This window comes from Salmo salar, chromosome 15 (assembly GCF_965601325.2).
Source record: "Salmo salar chromosome 15, fSalSal1, whole genome shotgun sequence".
Taxonomy (NCBI): Eukaryota; Metazoa; Chordata; class Actinopteri; order Salmoniformes; family Salmonidae; genus Salmo; species Salmo salar.
This window is the reverse complement of record NC_138305.1, coordinates 30663113-30684653: the sequence shown is the minus strand read 5'-3', so window position 1 is coordinate 30684653 and position 21541 is coordinate 30663113. Positions and strand designations below refer to the sequence as shown.

The window sequence follows — 21541 nt, the reverse complement described above, 5'->3', positions numbered from 1 at the left end:
AGGGCCGGGACGATATATAACACACATAACTGTAGGGCCGGGACGATATATAACACATATAACTGTAGGGCCGGGACGATATATAACACACATAACTGTAGGGCCGGGACGATATATAACATATATAACTGTAGGGCCGGGACGATATATAACACATATAACTGTAGGGCCGGGACGATATATAACATACATAACTGTAGGGCCGGGACGATATATAACATATATAACTGTAGGGCCGGGACGATATATAACATACATAACTGTAGGGCCGGGACGATATATAACACATATAACTGTAGGGCCGGGACGATATATAACATACATAACTGTAGGGCCGGGACGATATATAACATATATAACTGTAGGGCCGGGACGATATATAACATATATAACTGTAGGGCCGGGACGATATATAACATACATAACTGTAGGGCCGGGACGATATATAACATATATAACTGTAGGGCCGGGACGATATATAACATATATAACTGTAGGGCCGGGACGATATATAACATATATAACTGTAGGGCCGGGACGATATATAACATATATAACTGTAGGGCCGGGACGATATATAACACATATAACTGTAGGGCCGGGACGATATATAACATATATAACTGTAGGGCCGGGACGATATATAACATATATAACTGTAGGGCCGGGACGATATATAACATATATAACTGTAGGGCCGGGACGATATATAACACATATAACTGTAGGGCCGGGACGATATATAACACACATAACTGTAGGGCCGGGACGATATATAACACACATAACTGTAGGGCCGGGACGATATATAACACACATAACTGTAGGGCCGGGACGATATATAACATATATAACTGTAGGGCCGGGACGATATATAACACATATAACTGTAGGGCCGGGACGATATATAACACACATAACTGTAGGGCCGGGACGATATATAACATATATAACTGTAGGGCCGGGACGATATATAACATATATAACTGTAGGGCCGGGACGATATATAACATATATAACTGTAGGGCCGGGACGATATATAACATATATAACTGTAGGGCCGGGACGATATATAACTGTAGGGCCGGGACGATATATAACATATATAACTGTAGGGCCGGGACGATATATAACACACATAACTGTAGGGCCGGGACGATATATAACATATATAACTGTAGGGCCGGGACGATATATAACATATATAACTGTAGGGCCGGGACGATATATAACATATATAACTGTAGGGCCGGGACGATATATAACATATATAACTGTAGGGCCGGGACGATATATAACATATATAACTGTAGGGCCGGGACGATATATAACACATATAACTGTAGGGCCGGGACGATATATAACATATATAACTGTAGGGCCGGGACGATATATAACATATATAACTGTAGGGCCGGGACGATATATAACATATATAACTGTAGGGCCGGGACGATATATAACTGTAGGGCCGGGACGATATATAACATATATAACTGTAGGGCCGGGACGATATATAACACACATAACTGTAGGGCCGGGACGATATATAACATATATAACTGTAGGGCCGGGACGATATATAACATATATAACTGTAGGGCCGGGACGATATATAACACATATAACTGTAGGGCCGGGACGATATATAACATATATAACTGTAGGGCCGGGACGATATATAACTGTAGGGCCGGGACGATATATAACTGTAGGGCCGGGACGATATATAACATATATAACTGTAGGGCCGGGACGATATATAACATATATAACTGTAGGGCCGGGACGATATATAACATATATAACTGTAGGGCCGGGACGATATATAACATATATAACTGTAGGGCCGGGACGATATATAACATATATAACTGTAGGGCCGGGACGATATATAACATATATAACTGTAGGGCCGGGACGATATATAACATATATAACTGTAGGGCCGGGACGATATATAACATATATAACTGTAGGGCCGGGACGATATATAACATATATAACTGTAGGGCCGGGACGATATATAACACACATAACTGTAGGGCCGGGACGATATATAACACACATAACTGTAGGGCCGGGACGATATATAACATATATAACTGTAGGGCCGGGACGATATATAACATATATAACTGTAGGGCCGGGACGATATATAACATATATAACTGTAGGGCCGGGACGATATATAACATATATAACTGTAGGGCCGGGACGATATATAACATATATAACTGTAGGGCCGGGACGATATATAACATATATAACTGTAGGGCCGGGACGATATATAACATATATAACTGTAGGGCCGGGACGATATATAACATATATAACTGTAGGGCCGGGACGATATATAACATACATAACTGTAGGGCCGGGACGATATATAACATATATAACTGTAGGGCCGGGACGATATATAACATATATAACTGTAGGGCCGGGACGATATATAACATATATAACTGTAGGGCCGGGACGATATATAACATATATAACTGTAGGGCCGGGACGATATATAACACACATAACTGTAGGGCCGGGACGATATATAACACACATAACTGTAGGGCCGGGACGATATATAACACATATAACTGTAGGGCCGGGACGATATATAACACACATAACTGTAGGGCCGGGACGATATATAACATATATAACTGTAGGGCCGGGACGATATATAACACATATAACTGTAGGGCCGGGACGATATATAACATATATAACTGTAGGGCCGGGACGATATATAACACATATAACTGTAGGGCCGGGACGATATATAACACATATAACTGTAGGGCCGGGACGATATATAACATATATAACTGTAGGGCCGGGACGATATATAACATATATAACTGTAGGGCCGGGACGATATATAACATATATAACTGTAGGGCCGGGACGATATATAACATATATAACTGTAGGGCCGGGACGATATATAACACATATAACTGTAGGGCCGGGACGATATATAACACATATAACTGTAGGGCCGGGACGATATATAACATATATAACTGTAGGGCCGGGACGATATATAACATATATAACTGTAGGGCCGGGACGATATATAACATATATAACTGTAGGGCCGGGACGATATATAACATATATAACTGTAGGGCCGGGACGATATATAACATATATAACTGTAGGGCCGGGACGATATATAACACATATAACTGTAGGGCCGGGACGATATATAACACACATAACTGTAGGGCCGGGACGATATATAACATATATAACTGTAGGGCCGGGACGATATATAACATATATAACTGTAGGGCCGGGACGATATATAACATATATAACTGTAGGGCCGGGACGATATATAACACATATAACTGTAGGGCCGGGACGATATATAACACATATAACTGTAGGGCCGGGACGATATATAACATATATAACTGTAGGGCCGGGACGATATATAACATATATAACTGTAGGGCCGGGACGATATATAACATATATAACTGTAGGGCCGGGACGATACCAGTATCGCGATACTCATCAGCATTGTGGCAAGGAAGCAAAACATGAAGTGGATTTAACTTCTTTAGGAAAACAGCCCTAATGTTGGAAACAAACATCATTATGTTGTCATCCAGAGTCACATGTATTTATTTTCCAAGTTATAGCATAACACAATATTTTACATATAGCAGGTTTTTAAAGGACCAAATAGTTTTGTCTGCTTCGTTTACATTTTTGCCATGGAAAAATGATTGCGATACTGGTATCGTCACAGCCCTACATAACTATAGCAGGCACAACTTTACACATTCAAACAGTATATTGCACAGCCACAGGCGTCTACAATCAAGCACCACTGCTGAGTTTACTGCCTTTTTGTAGATAGTATATCATAGAAAACAATAACCAGTTGATATTACAGTTTCAATAAATGAATCTTAAATGGCACTTGCTTTTTTATTGACTGAATATATATATGGGGCACTTTAGCAATGAGGATTTGTTATCTGTAATGGTTGTGATAAATTAGGCATTGTTGCGATCTGTTGGCATATAGATAAATGTGCATATATTTTTTCCATTGCGGGTCTTATGTTCTAAACAAAAAGTACAAACAAATGAATAATGTGAGTACTCGAAGAGTCAAAACATGACAAATAGCCATCCCTAATACAGCACACCCCATGTACTAGATTCCTGTGAAAGGAAGATACATAGGGTGATGGTATCACACAAATACCACGGATAAAGGGGGGGGGTAATATATAGGTACATCCTGAAAACCAGTACTGGGCAAAAAATATATCACTGAGATGAAGGATTGAGAGGCCTGTACACAGAAGCCTTTTCCTGATCGACCCTCCTGACCGCTGCGTTCTTGTTTAGTTTCACTTCACATATCCGTGTAGAGAAACAGAATGTAAGCTCGCCAGATCAGGATGGTGGTACGAGGCTAGTGAGCAGCAATATTCCGTGTGCGAGCCTCTCAATCCCTTGTCAAACAGATTCCAGACACTTTATTTCAGGTGCTTTCTTATGAGCCAGCCACTCTACAAAATAATTATTAGGTAGGAAGTGCAACTGTGCAATGATATTCATAGAGTTTATCATCTATACCAGTCTGCCTAGAACTGAACAAATATTCATCCATCTTGATTTGCTGGCTCGGTGCAATACTTATATACAGTACACCACCAAAGTTGTTAGAGGATGTACTCGACTGTGTATAAAGGCCTCTGAACAGTGACCCTGACTAAAATGCCACTGAATGATCCTACTTCTTCTCAATAGGCAGGGCTAGAAAATGCTTATTTTGGTGCTACACCTCATTCAAATACTCCAGTGTGGTTTTGTATTTTATTCCAGTGACCCTGGGGCTAGCAATGATGACTTTCGTTAGATGACATTCGAAAAAGAAACATGTAGTTTGGCCAATGAATATAAAGCCATTTGCATTGTGCTTCCTTAATGACAGACGTCTTCAGTGCTACTGCAGTAGTAGGGAAAAGGGCAGGCTATCGGTGTACCAGCTCTGACTTCAGGGAGTATTGCATGCCATCGTAAATCAAAGTTAAAAAGGACAGGACCCACCACTAACACACATTGTTGTGGATGCTGGAGCATAGATGGGACTCTCCAATCTCAGGCACTGTAGGATAGCAGTGGGTAGTGAGGTGGGTGGCCTGGACACGACCCACCACTAACAAACAGTAGGAGTGTGGTGACATTACTGGTCATGAGGCCAGCTATCTTTAGCACACAGCTTTTGGTGTTCAGATGCTTCAGTGAATAAGAGGACGAGAGAGTAGCTATTTGTATGTGTGTGTGCCCACAGACATTGTTTTGGGAGGCAGTGTGGCTAAATTATTTATTTTTCCTAAACACAGGACTTGGCGCCTGTTCACTTGCAACCCAGATCTCTCTCTGTGATAGGCCTCTGTGGGCCTCTGGCTCTAGATCTGACACACTAATACAATTGGGCCTTTCAGAGCACAAAGGACCACTGTCAACACAGGCGGGCCTTCTGTAAACTGCTCCCCAGCACCATGAACCAACCGTGGTGTACAAACCATTGATGACAAATGATGAGAGTGGTAGCCTGTCACAAAAGTGTAACCGAGTAAATATGCTGTTTCATTGTATACTGGAGCGAGACGTGCAAAGAACGTGTGTCTGTGTGTGTGTGTGTGTGTGTGTGTGTGTGTGTGTGTGGCGTGCGCATGCAGGCATGCGTGTTAATGTGTGCCCTAAACGCCAACATCAAATCCATAATCGTTAACGTGGTCTTCCAAGCTCAGCAAACAACATTTCCACGAGAGCAATTTCACCCATCAAATCAGGCACATCATTTCTGAAACTCTCCTCTTGTAAATATTTAATGAACGTGACTTTGACTCTGAGAATCCTAACTTGTGTTGTGTTAAGGACACAATAGTTTCATCAATAGTTCAATAGAATTGCCTACACAATGTAAATCGTGTTAATCCGTGTGTAACTCACTCATTCCTTCATTCAGTCGTTCACTCCTTCGTACAGTAAATCACTACATCCTCACAAGGATAAGAGAAATGAGTTAGTCAGCGGCTCACCTGTTGAACTCATAGATGTCCTCAATGTTTCCAAACAGGGCACACACCTGTTCTGGTCTAATGGGTAGGTCTGCCTGGTCGATGATGTGGGCCAGGTAGTCCTGCAAGGCAGACAGTTACACCTCAGTCACAATTCACCTGACTACATCATGACGCAAAAGTCCCCCCCCCCCAAAAAAAGTGGATTAATTTACTTTTATTCCTACATTTTAGTATGGACTTCCCACTTTTCATCACTGAACATTTTAGGTCCACACACTATCTACTAAATAAAGTCTAACTAGCTCCTTGTTCGTGAAACATGTTCACACCTAGTCTTGAAAACCCACGAGTGCTACTTTTTTCGCGTATTTTCAAAGAGCTATGGACACCTATCAAATCATAACGCTTTGTTTTAATGTCCTATTACCACTGGGATTTATTTGGTATAAATGACTTGGTAAGAACGGGTACTTTCTGGACATTTTGGGGAAAATCGGAGCCACATATAGATAGTACCTCAAGCATATGGGGGCGGCAGTGTAGCCTAGTGGTTAGAGCAGGTAGCCTAGTGGTTAGAGTGTTGGACTAGTAAACGAAAGGTTGCAAGTTCGAATCCCCGAGCTGACAAGGTACAAATCTGTCGCTCTGCCCCTGAACAAGGCAGTTATTGAAAAGGCTGTCATTGAAAATAAGAATTTGTTCTTGACTGACTTGCCTAGTTAAATAAAATAGATGATTTGGTTTGTACTTTTGTCACACTTTTCTTCATGTATCTCTGTGGTGTTTGCATTCTGTTTCTATGAGAAACAAAGGATGGGGGTGTATCAGGGACATCTCACGGTCTCTGATAAGTATGTGCAGTATGATATACCTGTAACACAATAACTTAGGGAAGACAGAAATACAGGAAAAGTCTTGTTGCAAAAATAGAGACATTTCTGTATGAGTATGGCTAACTGTGGAATGTGCGTCACTGTAAGCATGACATCACAGACATAGGCATGACGTCACAATGCAGGAAAGGGTATAAAAGCCCAAATCCACCAGTACTGATTCTTGAGTGACAGAGGGCCGTTGGTACATAGAATTAGGAATTAGAATACTTAAGAGTAATACAATATGATCTCTATGCGTTGGTAAGTACCTTCACCTGACTTCAGTAATACCTTAACGCTATGTCCCAAATGGCACCCTCTCTCCTAAATAGCGCACTACATTTTATCCGGGACGGCCCACAGGGCTCTGGTCAAAGGTAGTGTACTATATAGTCTGGTAGTGCACAACCATAGTCTGTTTTATTTGAGGATTTTTATTAGCTCTTTATACGCAGTTATCTGAACATTTGCAATAATTTTCACCAGTGACTAAAATAAGAAAAAGGTAGCTAGTGATTTAAAAACTACAAATTAAAAAAAAACATTCTATACTGGTCATTGGGAAATGCCATGATAAAGTATACTAGCATTCATGCAACCCATGAAAGCACATTTAAAATATAACCAAAACTAAAAAAGTGGTGCGCTTGCCTCAGCTGTATATGTGTATACAGTGTACAGCAGGCAAATATTTGTCTCTGATTAGGCCTAACTGTTAAGGTGGCAGTGCATACAAATCCTATTCAATTGTTTTCTATGTAATTCAATGGGGCAGTATACAGGACTCGATTGTGATGCTCAGCTGGTCAGTGTAGGCATGACATTAGAATGACATCACAATGCGTTGTCATGAGGTCAAACATACAAAATCCCAAATCCATTACTGATTCAGGTCACAGAGAGCTAGTTGGAGTGACTGGATGGTGGTGAGTAGAAATGTCTTCACTGTCTTATTAAAACTCGACTACTGGATAAATAGGAAACAGATAGATTTGTGGTTACATTACGTGTTTTAATAATTCAACTACTTGTAAAGAAAGATAGTTGGTTTAGAGAACAATGGCTAGTGTAAAGAAACGGTCTCTCCAAGCAAATGATTCATATGAGGAAAGAACCAATCAGAATGTGGGTGTGGTCACAGAGGTCAAAGTTTAGGTTAGAGGCGGGGCTCGTTATTCGTACATGTATACTGTAGAACTGCTCATAGGCTCTTGGTGATGATTGTGTTCTTTGCATTCTCTCTCTATGGAATAAGATACATGGGATGTGTGTCTTGTGTGAATTATGTATTTAGCATATATGTTCTGGAAGTGTTGTATTTACAGTACCAGTCAAATGTCTGGACACCTACTCATTCAAGGTTTTTTCTCTATTTTTACTATTTTCTTGGTAGCTGCTTTTCCTTCACTCATTCCAAACCATCTACATTGGGTTGAGGTCGGGTGATTGTAGAGGCCAGGTCATCTGATGCAGCACCATCACTCTCCTTCTTGGTCAAATATTCCTTACACAGCCTGGAGGTGTGTTGGGTCATTGTCCTGTTGAAAAAAAAAATGATAGTCCCACTAAGTGCAAACCAGATGGGATGACATTTTGCTGCAGAAAGCTGTGGTAGCCATGCTGGTTAAGTGTGCCTTGAATTCTAAATAAATCACAGACAGTCACCAGCAAAGCACCCCCACACCTCCTCCTCCATGCTTCAGGGTGGGAACCACACATGCGGAGATAATCTGTTCACCTACTCTGCGTCTCACAAAGACACGGCGGTTGGAAGCAAAAATCTCAAATTTGGACTCATCAGACCAAAGGACAGATTTCCACTGGTCTAATGTCCATTGCTCGTGTTTCTTGGCCCAAGCAAGTCTCTTCTTATTATTGGTGTCCTTTAGTAGTGGTTTCTTTGCAGCAATTCGACAATGAAGGCCTGATTTACGCCGTCTCCTCTGAACAATTGGTGTTGAGATGTGTGTTACTTGAACTCTGTGAAGAACTTATTTGGGGTGTAATCTGAGGTGCAGTTAACTCTAATGAACTTATCCGCTGCAGCAGAGGTAACTCTGGGTCTTCCTTTCCTGTGGCAGTCCTCATGAGTGCCAGTTTCATCATAGTGCTTGATGGTTTTTGCGACTGCACTTTCAAAGTTCTTGAAATGTTCCAGATTGACTGACCATGTCTTTTGGGCCAGCAGCATACCACCCTGCATCCCACTGTTGGCTTACTTCTGAAGCTAAACAGGGTTGGTCCTGGTTGGTCCCTGGATGGGAGATAAGATGCTGCTGGAAGTGGTGTTGAAGGGCCAGTAGCAGGCACCCTTTCCTAAAAGTAAAAAAAAAAATATCCCAATGCCCCAGGGCAGTGATTGGGGACATTGCCCTGTGTAGGGTGTTGTCTTTCAGATGGGATGTTAAACGGGAGTCACTAACAATCCCATGGCACTTATCATAAGGGTAGGGGTGTTAACCCCGGTGTCCTGGCTAAATTCCCGATCTGGCCCTCATACCATCACGGTCACCTAATCATACCTAGCTTACAATTGGCTGATTCATCCCACCTTCTCTCCCCTGTAAGTATTCCCCAGGTTGTTGCTGTAAATGAGAATATGTTCTCAGTCAACTTACCTGGTAAAATAAGGGTTAAATAAATAAAATGTAAGTAATGAAGGACTGTTTCTCTTTGCTTATTTGAGCTGTTCTTGCCATAATATGGACTTGGTATTTTACCAAATAGGGCTATCTTCTGTATACCCACCCCTACCTTGTCACAACACAACTGATTGGCTCAAACGCATTAAGAAGGAAATACATTCCACAAATGACTTTTAACAAGGCACATTTTTTACATTTTACATTTTAGTCATTTAGCAGACGCTCTTATCCAGAGCGACTTACAGTAGTGAATGCATACATTTCATTTCATGCATTTAAAAAAATATAAATTGTACTGGCCCCCCGTGGGAAAATGCATTCCAGGTGACTACCTCATGAAGCTGGTTGAAAGAATGCCAAGGGTGTGCAAAGCTGTCATCAAGGCAAAGGGTGGCTACTTTGAAAAATCTCAAATATATTTAGATTTGTTTAACACTTTTTTGGTTACTACATGATTCCATATGTGTTATTTCATAGTTTTGATGTCTTCACTATTACTCTACAATGTAGAAAATAACAAAAATAAAGAAAAACCCTTGAATGAGTAAGTGTGTCCAAACGTTTGAATGGTACTGTATATGTTCTGTTACTCCTGTTAGAAGAATGGCAAATGAATCGAGCAGTCCTGACCTAAGGATCAAAGGTCAGAGAGGACTCACGGATAAAAGAGAGGATGGGTCAAAGAGAGCAGAGAGCACCAAGGAGAGGTGCAATATTGTACTCCATAAAGAAATGGAGAGGAGGTGGGAGGAGAGAGAGACCGAGAATCAGCTTCTAAAAGATAAGCTCTGCCGGATGGAGGAGGAAGAAGCAGAGCAGGCTCAGGAGGCCGTGCAAAGCCTTCTGGAGAGGTGCAAAAATAAGGTCAAGAAAGAGCGAGAGCAAAGGACTCAGCTGGTTGAGAGGGCCAGGACCATGATCCAGGAGGAGACCAACAGAAGAACAGAGTTGGAGGAAGAGCTAGGGAAGATGAAAGAAGGACAGTTGGAGAAACTCAAACAAATCAAAAGGAAGATAGAGATGCGCCTTAGAAAGAATATGGAAGAGGAGTTTGAAGGACGACTACAGGAAGCTATTCAAGAGACTGAGAGGAAGAAAAATGCTGAAATTGAGTGTTTCAAGGCCATATGCAGGGAGGATCAAAACCTGAAAGACCGTGATCTCCAGCTGAGACAGACGAGGATCATGAAAGCTGGTAGAGAGCATCAACAACAGTTTGAGATGCTAAGATGGCAGGCAAGGCAGACATTACCAAGATGATATATGACGTTATATGATGACAATAACAATGGTAATGACTTTACATGAGTATTACGATGATTATTATTGAATAGCAGAATAGTGTTCGTAATTGCAATTGTTGTTAATTTAGTATTACCATTTTGAATTACAGAAAGCGAATGAGAGAATGAGAGCCCAGAGCCTGACAGAGCTACAGATGGAGGGTGATCAGGCTGCGCCGGAGCCCCGAGGACTCATCGTGTGCAAGCCCAGGCCCCAGGCCGACCTCACACCACAGTCCTGGCTCCAGACCCAGACTGACCAAGCTCCGGAGCCCAACCAGGATTCAGAGCCTGAGATGGCTGCCAAGGCTCAATGTATAGTGATGGACATCGAGCTTGATGACAACGAATGGATCGATGTTGATGTTGTCTACAAGGGGAGGATTGTCCCTTCATCGGAGATCGAAGAGGCCAAGCAGAGGCTCCTCACGGAGGCAGAGGAAGCCGAGCAGAGGGCTCAGGCCGGGAAAGCTGAGCAGAAGGCTCAGGCCGAGAAAGCTGAGCAGAAGGCTCAGGCCGAGAAAGCTGAGCAGAAGGCTCAGGCCGAGAAAGCTGAGCAGAAGGCTCAGGCCGAGAAAGCTGAGCAGAAGGCTCAGGCCGAGAAAGCTGAGCAGAAGGCTCAGGCCGAGAAAGCTGAGCAGAAGGCTCAGGCCGAGGCCTTTGAGATCGAACGTCAGAAGATCATTGCGGAACTGAAGAAGAACCACAAACAGTTCCTGGTGGATGAAGATGAAGCGAGAGAGGAAGAAGAGGAGGAAGAAGAGGAGGAGCCAGAGGGCTCAGATTGCTCCAGCCTCCAGACCGAGACCAGTGACGAAGAGGAGAAGGACTTCCAAGATGAGGCAGAAAAAAAAGCGTTCATCAAAAACAGCAAGTGCAGAAGGGCGGTGTACTGGCTGAACAAAATAGTAAGACAAAACCACGAGACAAAGATCAAGAAGACCTTCGTAAACGAGGAAAAGAAAGGGGACCAGTTGGTCATCAAAGGCAATTTAGACACAGGCATGACCTGTGCTATGTTTGAGCAGAAAAAAAGGGCCAAGCTGCTGAGGGCAATGGAGGAACGAAAGAAGGTAGAGGAGGAATGGTTAAGGAGCCAAAGGGAAAAGTCCCAGAAGAAGCAGGCCAAGAGGCAACAGAAGATGGAGAAATCCAACACCCAACCCTATCCAAAACAGGTACAATTCTCAAGGTTTGACCTCCTGTTGAATAAGTGTGCGTCATTTGAGCATTTCACATATTATTACAAAGTAGATTCTCTTGAAGGGTGCAAATTAACTGCCAGAATCAGACAACATGAAGGTAAATGTAGCGCTGAAACTTCTGAGGTAGTGAAATTGGTTAAGGTTTATTTGAAACCAATGTAAAAAAAAAAAAAAATGGTGCATTAGGGAACCTCAAAACAGTTATGGGTTTTGTAGCTCAGAATTAGTCCCCGAAGTTAGCACTAATGACATTAATATCTTGAAAGAGCTAATAATACAGACAGAAAGTTCCATCCTGATTAGACTAATGTCCATTTTCTCTTCTCCTATTGTCCTCTATTGGGGGTGAAAGTCTGCCAGACAGAAACTTTTCTTCTAACTGCAGATGCCAGATCACTTCTCCCCTCCCACCCCTCCTTCAAGCCTTCCTTTTTTTACATCCCTCCTCCTTTCTCACGTCACTGAACATTTGAACAACCTGAGTGAGCGCCACACACACACACACACAACCCCTAATTTCTTTACTTTTTCTACTTTGACTAATAAAGTCTATGTACCTAAATACTTTTTTGATTCAATGCCTCTATTTTTAGAAAAATAATTACATGTGTATATAACCAATACATGTCAAAGTTCAAACATAACTAACATGAATGATTCTGAGATACTCCGTGTTACACTGATAACATGTCATTTAAGTATGTTTTGAAAATTCATACTGTAGTTACTGTACCATTCTCTGGATGATGATTGACAGGACTGCTATGTTATTGTCAGGGTTATACATGCGTCCGTAGACTGAAATCTGTACTTTTAAAAAAGGGACTGCAAACTGCTTGACTAGTCAGCATTATTTTAGGGTCTGGGTTGATCTCATAACTGTAAACCCTCAATGATTATTTTGGCATCTAAACTTAGTCATGAGACAATATAACATATGCAAGTGACAGCATAAGTGTGTGTGTGTGTGTGTGTGTGTTGAATATTGATATGCCACTTTGTGCCAAAAGAAATACTCTGAGACCCTCCAGCTTCCAGTTCCAGTACTTCCATAGTCATTCGGTTGGGTGGAGTCGTGTGTGTGTGTGTGTGTGTGTGTCGTGAGTCGTGTGTGTGTGTAACAGTTAGTCATCCATCCACTAGAGGGCGTGAGTGAACAGCATGGTGAAATCTGACATGTCTCGTTTTTGTCTAGCAGTTCAAAACGCACCGAACAAAAGACAGTAATCATCATGCTGGTTGACCAAAATAACACAGTTAGCGCCCACATAACAGTCAGCTTCCAACTTGGCGCAAGCGAGCGCAAAAGATATCCGCTTTACTCAGTGTAAGCAAGCGTCGGAGAGGGGTTTTGTACTAGATCTGTGATGTTATGGCTTAACATGCTGCATTTTGTTAATCCTCCTGGGAATGGGATGCAGTCATTATAGCACACTCAACGTGGATAAATAACAGATAGTTCCTATGCGCTGTAACCGAAGTGGTCAACTCAGGTCAAGGGATCATACGAGGTGAACAGAGAACACAAGGGAGAACAGAGATGCTTCAACAACTGTGTACATCATGGCGGTTGTCTAAACATTTGAGTTTCGTTGTACCATGACCTAGGCCCAAAACAGGTTTTTGAAGCACACAACATTGTTCAGTCAGGTGAATTGAGGTTAGATGAAACTAAACAAAAGCTTATTGTTTACAACACACAGGTGGCTGGGTGCATGTACCTCAGTCTCTGTGTTCATCTTCCAATGCAAATCTTCATTGGAATAGTTCATTACACATTGACGTGTGAAAATTTCCCCTTATCCATAAACACACTTACCTAATCCTTCTTAAATACACAAAACGTGTTATTCAACAGACGCACATGATCTCAAGGTTTATCTTACAGTATGTACTGTACCAATTTACTTACACAAACACACACGGGCACACACACACACACACACACACACACACACGGAACACACACCCACCCACCCACTCGGGCAGGTAGGCACAAACAAGTGTAAACTAGGCTGTGGTGGAGGCATGTTAGATTACAGTTGATCTGAAATGCAGTCAAGGTATAATCAGCAAAGCAGATCAGACCTCAGATGTAGGATTAGCTCAGAATGTTCAGCCGTCTATTTACACTTTCATTTCTAAATCCAACACACACCACTCCACACTGTTAGTATCTAAACAGTTACTTTCCCTCCATGAAATACAGCAAGATAGTAATATCAATATGTTTTAGTTTGATTTCCTTCTCGGTTGGTATGTGGAATTGGAGACAAGTGGGAGTGGAGTTGCTGTGTGGGAGATTGACCATCATTCTAAGATTAAAAATAAATAAAAAAATAAACTTTTAAGTCTAAATAAAACATACTAAAAAGTACATTTGAATGACACGAAGTGGCAGTGTTTTTACAACTAATGCCGGTTTGCCTGAGGCTGATGCCGTGCAGGTGTTTGTACACATGCATATATAGACACTCTCATTCAAATAAACACATAAGAATACACACATACATGTAATAGTGCCAGACATGCACACATGCATATACACACACTCTCATTCAAATAAACACATATAAGAACACACACATACGTGTAATAGTGCCAGACATGCACACACACACACATATACAGTTGGCATTACTGTTATAGTTTTAGTTCTCCTTGATGTCCTTTGTTTTACATTTATTTTGTATTGTTGTTTGCTGTTTTCTTCCGTCTTTTACTTTTTTCTCTTTAGTTCATTCTCTTGGTTGTTGGTGCATTGGGGGGTTCTTGGGGGTGGGGAATGGAATTCATTGTATTTTTTATTTATCTTCCTGGGGGGGCTGTGGGAGGGGTCTCAAATGGTGGAGGGACTGCTATTGGGGAACTGTGGGGGGGGGGGGACTTGGAGGGTTCGGGTTCATGTTTTTTGGCCTGGTGGTAGATCAGTCAACATGCCCTTGAGCAGGGAATTGACCCTGGATGCGTGTCGCTCTGAATGGGAATCTGTTGGATGACAGGTATGATGTAGTTGTTGAGCAACTGCACTGCAAGTAAACAGTATGTTTCGAATATTCAATAAATAAATAAATGTAAAAAAAATAAAACACACTTACCTAATCCTTCTTAAATACACAAAACGTGTTATTCAACAGACGCACATGATCTCAAGGTTTATCTTACAGTATGTACTGTACCAATTTACTTACACAAACACACACACACAGGTACACACACAGGTACACACACACACACATACATACACACACACACACACACACTGACACGGGCACACACACCCACCCACTCGGGCAGGTAGGCACAAACAAGTGTAAACTAGGCTGTGGTGGAGGCATGTTAGATTACAGTTGATCTGAAATGCAGTCAAGGTATAATCAGCAAAGCAGATCAGACCTCAGATGTAGGATTAGCTCAGAATGTTCAGCCGTCTATTTACACTTTCATTTCTAAATCCAACACACACCACTCCACACTGTTAGTATCTAAACAGTTACTTTCCCCAAAAGAAATACAGCAAGATAGTAATATCATTATGTTTTAGTTTGATTTCCTTCTTGATCACCGGTTATCGTTTAGCGCCCTCCTTCTGTTTAATGTCTGCAACTCTTCCCTGGTGGCTCACTGAGGGAGGTCTCCTTTTCCCTTACTCCCTGTAAATCAAGGCTTTCCTCATTCTGAAATCAGACAACCTGCTCCTTCGGGACTACTTTCTCTCATCTATTCAACACATGCTGGTGATGTACACACACACACACACACACACACACACACACACACACACACACACACACACACACACACAAAAGAAAGAACGATAACGAAAGAGAAAGAACGAAAGAGAGAAAGAAAGAACGAGAGAGAGAGAATGAGAGAGAATGCAAGAGAGAGAACGCGAGAGAGAGAATGAGAGAGAATGCGAGAGAGAGAACGCGAGAGAGAGAGAGAACGAGAGAGCGAGAACGAGAGAGAGAACGAGAGAGAGAGCGAGAGAGAGAGAGCGAGAGAGAACGAGAGAGAGAGAGAGAACGAGAGAGAGAGAGAGAGAGAACGAGAGAGAGAGAGAGAGAGAACGAGAGAGAGAGGACTTGTTTTCCTCACCTCTAGTCCTCATGGGAGGAAGCAAACTTTCTGGAGTGAAGTGTTTTAGTGTTTCCTTCTCTCCTTGCTTCTCTGTCATATTAATGCTCATGGGACAAGAGCATGCAGACCAACAATGGAAAGGATGGATGTGTAGCAGAGGGCTAAGTTACTGTCGCTCACTGATGCCACCTTCCGAGAGACCTAAAATACTGGACGATCCCAGGCTGGCACTAATGTCGGTGGCTTAATGGGTATGCTGTATGGTTGGGAACACTGGTTTGAATCGACCGTGGCAGAGAAGGATCCTGTTACAAATGGTTGAATGGATAATGGGGTGGGGTAGTGGTTGGAGTCGTGCCTGAATACACTGACCTATTTGGTGCAAACGTATACGAGTCAGCATATTTCAACAAAAACGTTCATCACGAATTTTAACGAATGAATACAGAGGCAATCCACACCCCAATGGGGTTATGGTATCCGTTCATCAAATACAGTGGAGAAATGGTGTCAGTGGAGATGTCATTTACAGCACACATCAAAACTATTACGTGGACTAAAGCCCACGGTGAAATCAGTTCTTTCTGCTTCGACGGAAAAGTCAACATTCCTCTGAATGTGGAACACCACTTCGGATTTTATGTTACACCTCTCATTTTCCAATCTTACGGATTTACCTCACCGAGGCATACTTTTGCTAAAACATTTCCAAGTTCACAGGGAAATTCCAGCTCATGCGAAACCCGCGCACGTACAATGTATCGTTTTACATCTCTGAGCCGGTTAAAGAGGCTCGAATGAAAAATCAAACCAGGCACCATGGCCAGCAACCAAAACCCACAAACGTCAAAGAGGGAATTGTGAGAGAAAATACTGAGTAGTAAGTATGGGTTCTCTCTATGGTTGAATGAATGGTCAGGTAAGATCCTGGACGATTGGGAAGTCATCTTTTGGGGGGAGGGGTGGATAGTATAGGAGTGCTCAGGGTTGGCGCTGTGTGGTTAGTTATATAGATTTAGGGACCCTGCCTCTGTTGTTTGTTATCTATAGAGAGGCCCTCCCTTGCATCCTCCAACAACTCAAGCTTGAAGAGAATGTAAAAAGGTGTCTTGTGCATTTCACACATAAATCAACCCATGCACGTTACCACAGATAGCAGGTTCTTCAATTAAGTCAACAAATGTTAAGTCAGAGATACTGTAACAGTCTGCAGCACCCGGCAACACCCTACTAGAATCTGAAGTCAAATGTCTACTGTTGGCTGATGATCTGGTGCTTCTGTCACCAACCAAGGAGGGCCGACAGCAGCACCTAGATCTTCTGCACAGATTCTGTCAGACCTAAATCTCAGTAAGACAAAAATAATGGTGTTCCAAAAAAGATCCAGTTGCCAGGACCATAAACACAAATTCCATCAAGACACCATTGCCCTAGAGCAAACAAAAAAACCGATACATACCTCGGCCTAAACATCAGCGCCACAGGTAACTTCCACAAAGCTGTGAGTGATCTGAGAGACAAGGCAAGAAGGGACTTCTATGCCATCAAAAGAAACATACAATTCGACATACCAATTAGGATCTGGCTAAAAATACTAGAATCAGTTATAGAACCCATTGCCCTTTCTGGTTGTGAGGTCTGGCGTCCGCTCACCAACCAAGAATTCACAAAAATGGGACAAACACCAAATTGAGACACTGCATGCAGAATTCTGCAAAAATATCCTCCGTGTACAATGTAAAACACCAAATAACACATGCAGAGCAGAATTAGGCCGATACCCGCTAATGATCAAAATCCAGAAAAGAGCCGCCAAATTCCCTATAAGAGAGATGAACCTGGAGAAGAGTCCCCTAAGCAAGCTGGTCCTGGGGCTCTGTTCACAAACATAAACAGACCTCACAGAGCCCCAGGACAGCAACACAATTAGACTCAACCAACTCATGAGAAAACAAAAAGATACGTAATTACTTGACACACTGGAAAGAATTTTAAAAAACAACTGAGCAAACTAGAATGCTATTTGGCCCTAAACAGAGAGTACACTGTGGCAGAACACCTGACCACTGTGACTGACCCAAACCTAAGGAAAGCTTTGACTATGTACAGACTCAGTAAGCATAGCCTTGCTATTGAGAATGGCTGCCGTAGGCAGACCTGGCTCTCAAAATGAGGTGGAAACTGAGCTGCACTTCCTGCTAAATGTATGACCATATTAGAGACACATATTTCCCTCAGATTACACAGATCCGAAGTATTTGAAAACAAACACAATTTTTATGAACTCCCCTACCTACCGGGTAAAATACCACAGTTTGCCATCACAGCAGCAATATTTGTGACCTGTTGCCACAAGAAAAGGGCAACCAGTGACCAACGCCATTGTAAATACAACCCATATTTATGTTTATTTATTTTCCCCTTTGTACTTCAACTATTTGCACATTGTTACAAAACTGTATAGACATAATGACATTTGAAATGTCTTTATTCTTTTGGAACTTCTGTGAGTGTAATGTTTACTGTTCATTTGTATTGTTTATTTCACTTTTTTTATTATCTACTTCACCTGCTTTGGCAAATGTTCACATATGTTTCCCATGCCAATAAAGCTGTTAAATTGAATTGATACATTAGAGTGATATAATGACAAGTCTGAGCAGATGCTTCTGATCCTCTACTTGTGAGGTAGTCAAGTACCAACTCCAGCCTAACATGCTAACAAAGACTTTCAGCCTGACTTGCAAATACTGAGCTAGAGCATTGATGTATAGTGTGGGGTCAAGGTCATGGAGTAGGAGGAACTTTCACCTAGAGACACTAATTTAAGGTCAGTTTAGCATTTTCCCACATAATGGATTGAGGGATGGTGCTCACCCTAGACTTGTGCCTACAGGCAACTTTTACCCAGTGCAGGAACTACAGTATGAGACATAGGACTACTTCTGAGGCAGACTTGGGTCATTGATACTTTGCATCAATGAGAATGTGTTCGGTGAAATTACCTGGTAAAATAAAAAAAAAGAATTAAAAAAAAAACAACCATATGACCTCTGTTGAGACAGAGAGAGGGTCATTTCTGTACCCTGATTGGCTAATCTGGGGTTCTGAGCTGTATTTTCATAGGTTTACTATGTTAATGGATCAGTTGCCACGCAAATGACATGTGAGATTGTATACAGAGTTCCTGAAGGTCGCTAATACCATGTCAAGTTAGCCGAGAGCTCTTCTACAGACAGAAATCAGTTACTTGAGAGGGATCTTGCTCTTTTTTTAAATGTCTAATTCTGGATAGCCGCCTTTTGGGCACTCATGACTTTGTCAAGCAATCAAGTACTCCAACCCTAGCCCAATCAAGTACTCCAACCCTAACCCAAACAAGTACTCCAACCCTAACCCAATCCCAATCAAGTACTCCAACCCTAACCCAACCAAGTACTCCAACCCTAACCCAATCAAGTACTCCAACCCTAACCCAATCAAGTACTCCAACCCTAACCCAATCAAGTACTCCAACCCTAGCCCAATCAAGTACTCCAACCCTAACCCAATCCCAATCAAGTACTCCAACCCTAACCCAATCCCAATCAAGTACTCCAACCCTAACCCAACCAAGTACTCCAACCCTAACCCAACCAAGTACTCCAACCCTAACCCAATCAAGTACTCCAACCCTAACCCAATCAAGTACTCCAACCCTAACCCAACCAAGTACTCCAACCCTAACCCAATCAAGTACTCCAACCCTAACCCAATCAAGTACTCCAACACTAACCCAATCAAGTACTCCAACCCTAGCCCAATCAAGTACTCCAACCCTAACCCAAACAAGTACTCCAACCCTAACCCAATCCCAATCAAGTACTCCAACCCTAACCCAACCAAGTACTCCAACCCTAACCCAACCAAGTACTCCAACCCTAACCCAATCAAGTACTCCAACCCTAACCCAATCAAGTACTCCAACCCTAACCCAATCAAGTACTCCAACCCTAACCCAACCAAGTACTCCAACCCAAACCAAGTAACCAATGGATTTCAGGACCAAAAAAAGCGAAGAAATGCAAAGCACTGACTCGACTACTTCAATTAAATGTGATGGTAACGAATGGTATGTTGTAGAGCTGCGCCATATGGACAAAAATACATATCAATTTAAGTGCAATTTTTTTTTTTATCTATCGTAAGACAACTACCAGTACTTTAAATGTTGTGACTATCATTGTCCCCTTATTTTATTTGAAACATCACTTTCCTCTAGTAAAGGATAGTATTTGTTATTATGGATTTCAGTAAAAATGTCCTTGATAATGGTCGGTTCGGTCAGTATCGATCATTTTCGGTTTATCGTCCCAGCTCTAGTATGTTGTCAGCTACATAAGTCATTCCAGAGTATCATCCTGGTCCTTTAAAATGAAACAGTGCTACAGTTTCAAGATGTCATTTATCATTGGAAGATGAGAAAACATATTCACTCATTTAGGTATTCATGGAATACATTTTTTATATGATTGCAATTTCTAAGAGTACCGTGTCTAGCAAAAAAAAAAAAAGCACAATTATCGAGAGGAAGACATGCATGATATAATGAGTGTGTGAGCAGCCATTGTACAATCGTTTTCTCAGCAGGATTTGCTTGACTGATGGGTGTGAGTGTGTGGATGAGTGTGTGTTAAAAGCATAGTATGTGTGTACAGTATGTAAGTGTTCTGCTTGAGCGTGGTGTGTGTGTGTGTGTGTGTATGTGTGTGTCTAAACCACAACTGGTCTGGAATAACAGAGCACACTCCTTTGTAACAACACTATACCAGCATGGTGTGTGTACGCGTGCATCAAATCAAATTTTATTGGTCACATACACACATTTATATACTGTATTTTATACCATCTATGCCGCTCGGTCATTGCTCATCCATATATTTATATATTCTTATTCCATCCCTTTACTTAGTTTTGTTAGATATTAGGTTTTGTTAGATATTAGTTTTTTTTGTGGAATTTGTTAGATATTACCTGTTAGATACTGCTGCACTGTTGAATCTAGAAGCATAAGCATTTCACTACACTCACAATAACATCTGCTAACCATGTGTATGTGACCAATAACATCTGCTAACCATGTGTATGTGACCAATAACATCTGCTAACCATGTGTATGTGACCAATAACATCTGCTAACCATGTGTATGTGACCAATACAATTGGATTTGGAAGATGTTATTGTGGGTGTAGCAAAATGCTTGTGTTCCTAGCTCCAACAGTGCAGCAGTATCTAACTAAATGCTTGTGTTCCTAGCTCCAACAGTGCAGCAGTATCTAACTAAATGCTTGTGTTCCTAGCTACAACAGTGCAGTAGTATCTAACTAAATGCTTGTGTTCCTAGCTAC

At 41.9% G+C, this 21541-nt stretch overlaps 1 protein-coding gene across 2 annotated transcripts in view; it reads right to left on the bottom strand.

The window, feature by feature from the left end:
* The window catches only part of plekhg3 (pleckstrin homology and RhoGEF domain containing G3), a 127875-nt gene that overhangs the window by 31597 nt on the left and 74737 nt on the right, over nt 1–21541 (bottom strand). For both annotated transcript variants that reach the window (XM_082961654.1, XM_014143856.3), the window contains one exon: nt 6081–6181. In XM_082961654.1, coding sequence (XP_082817780.1) covers nt 6081–6181 — 101 coding nt within the window. The remainder of the gene's footprint in view (nt 1–6080; nt 6182–21541) is intronic.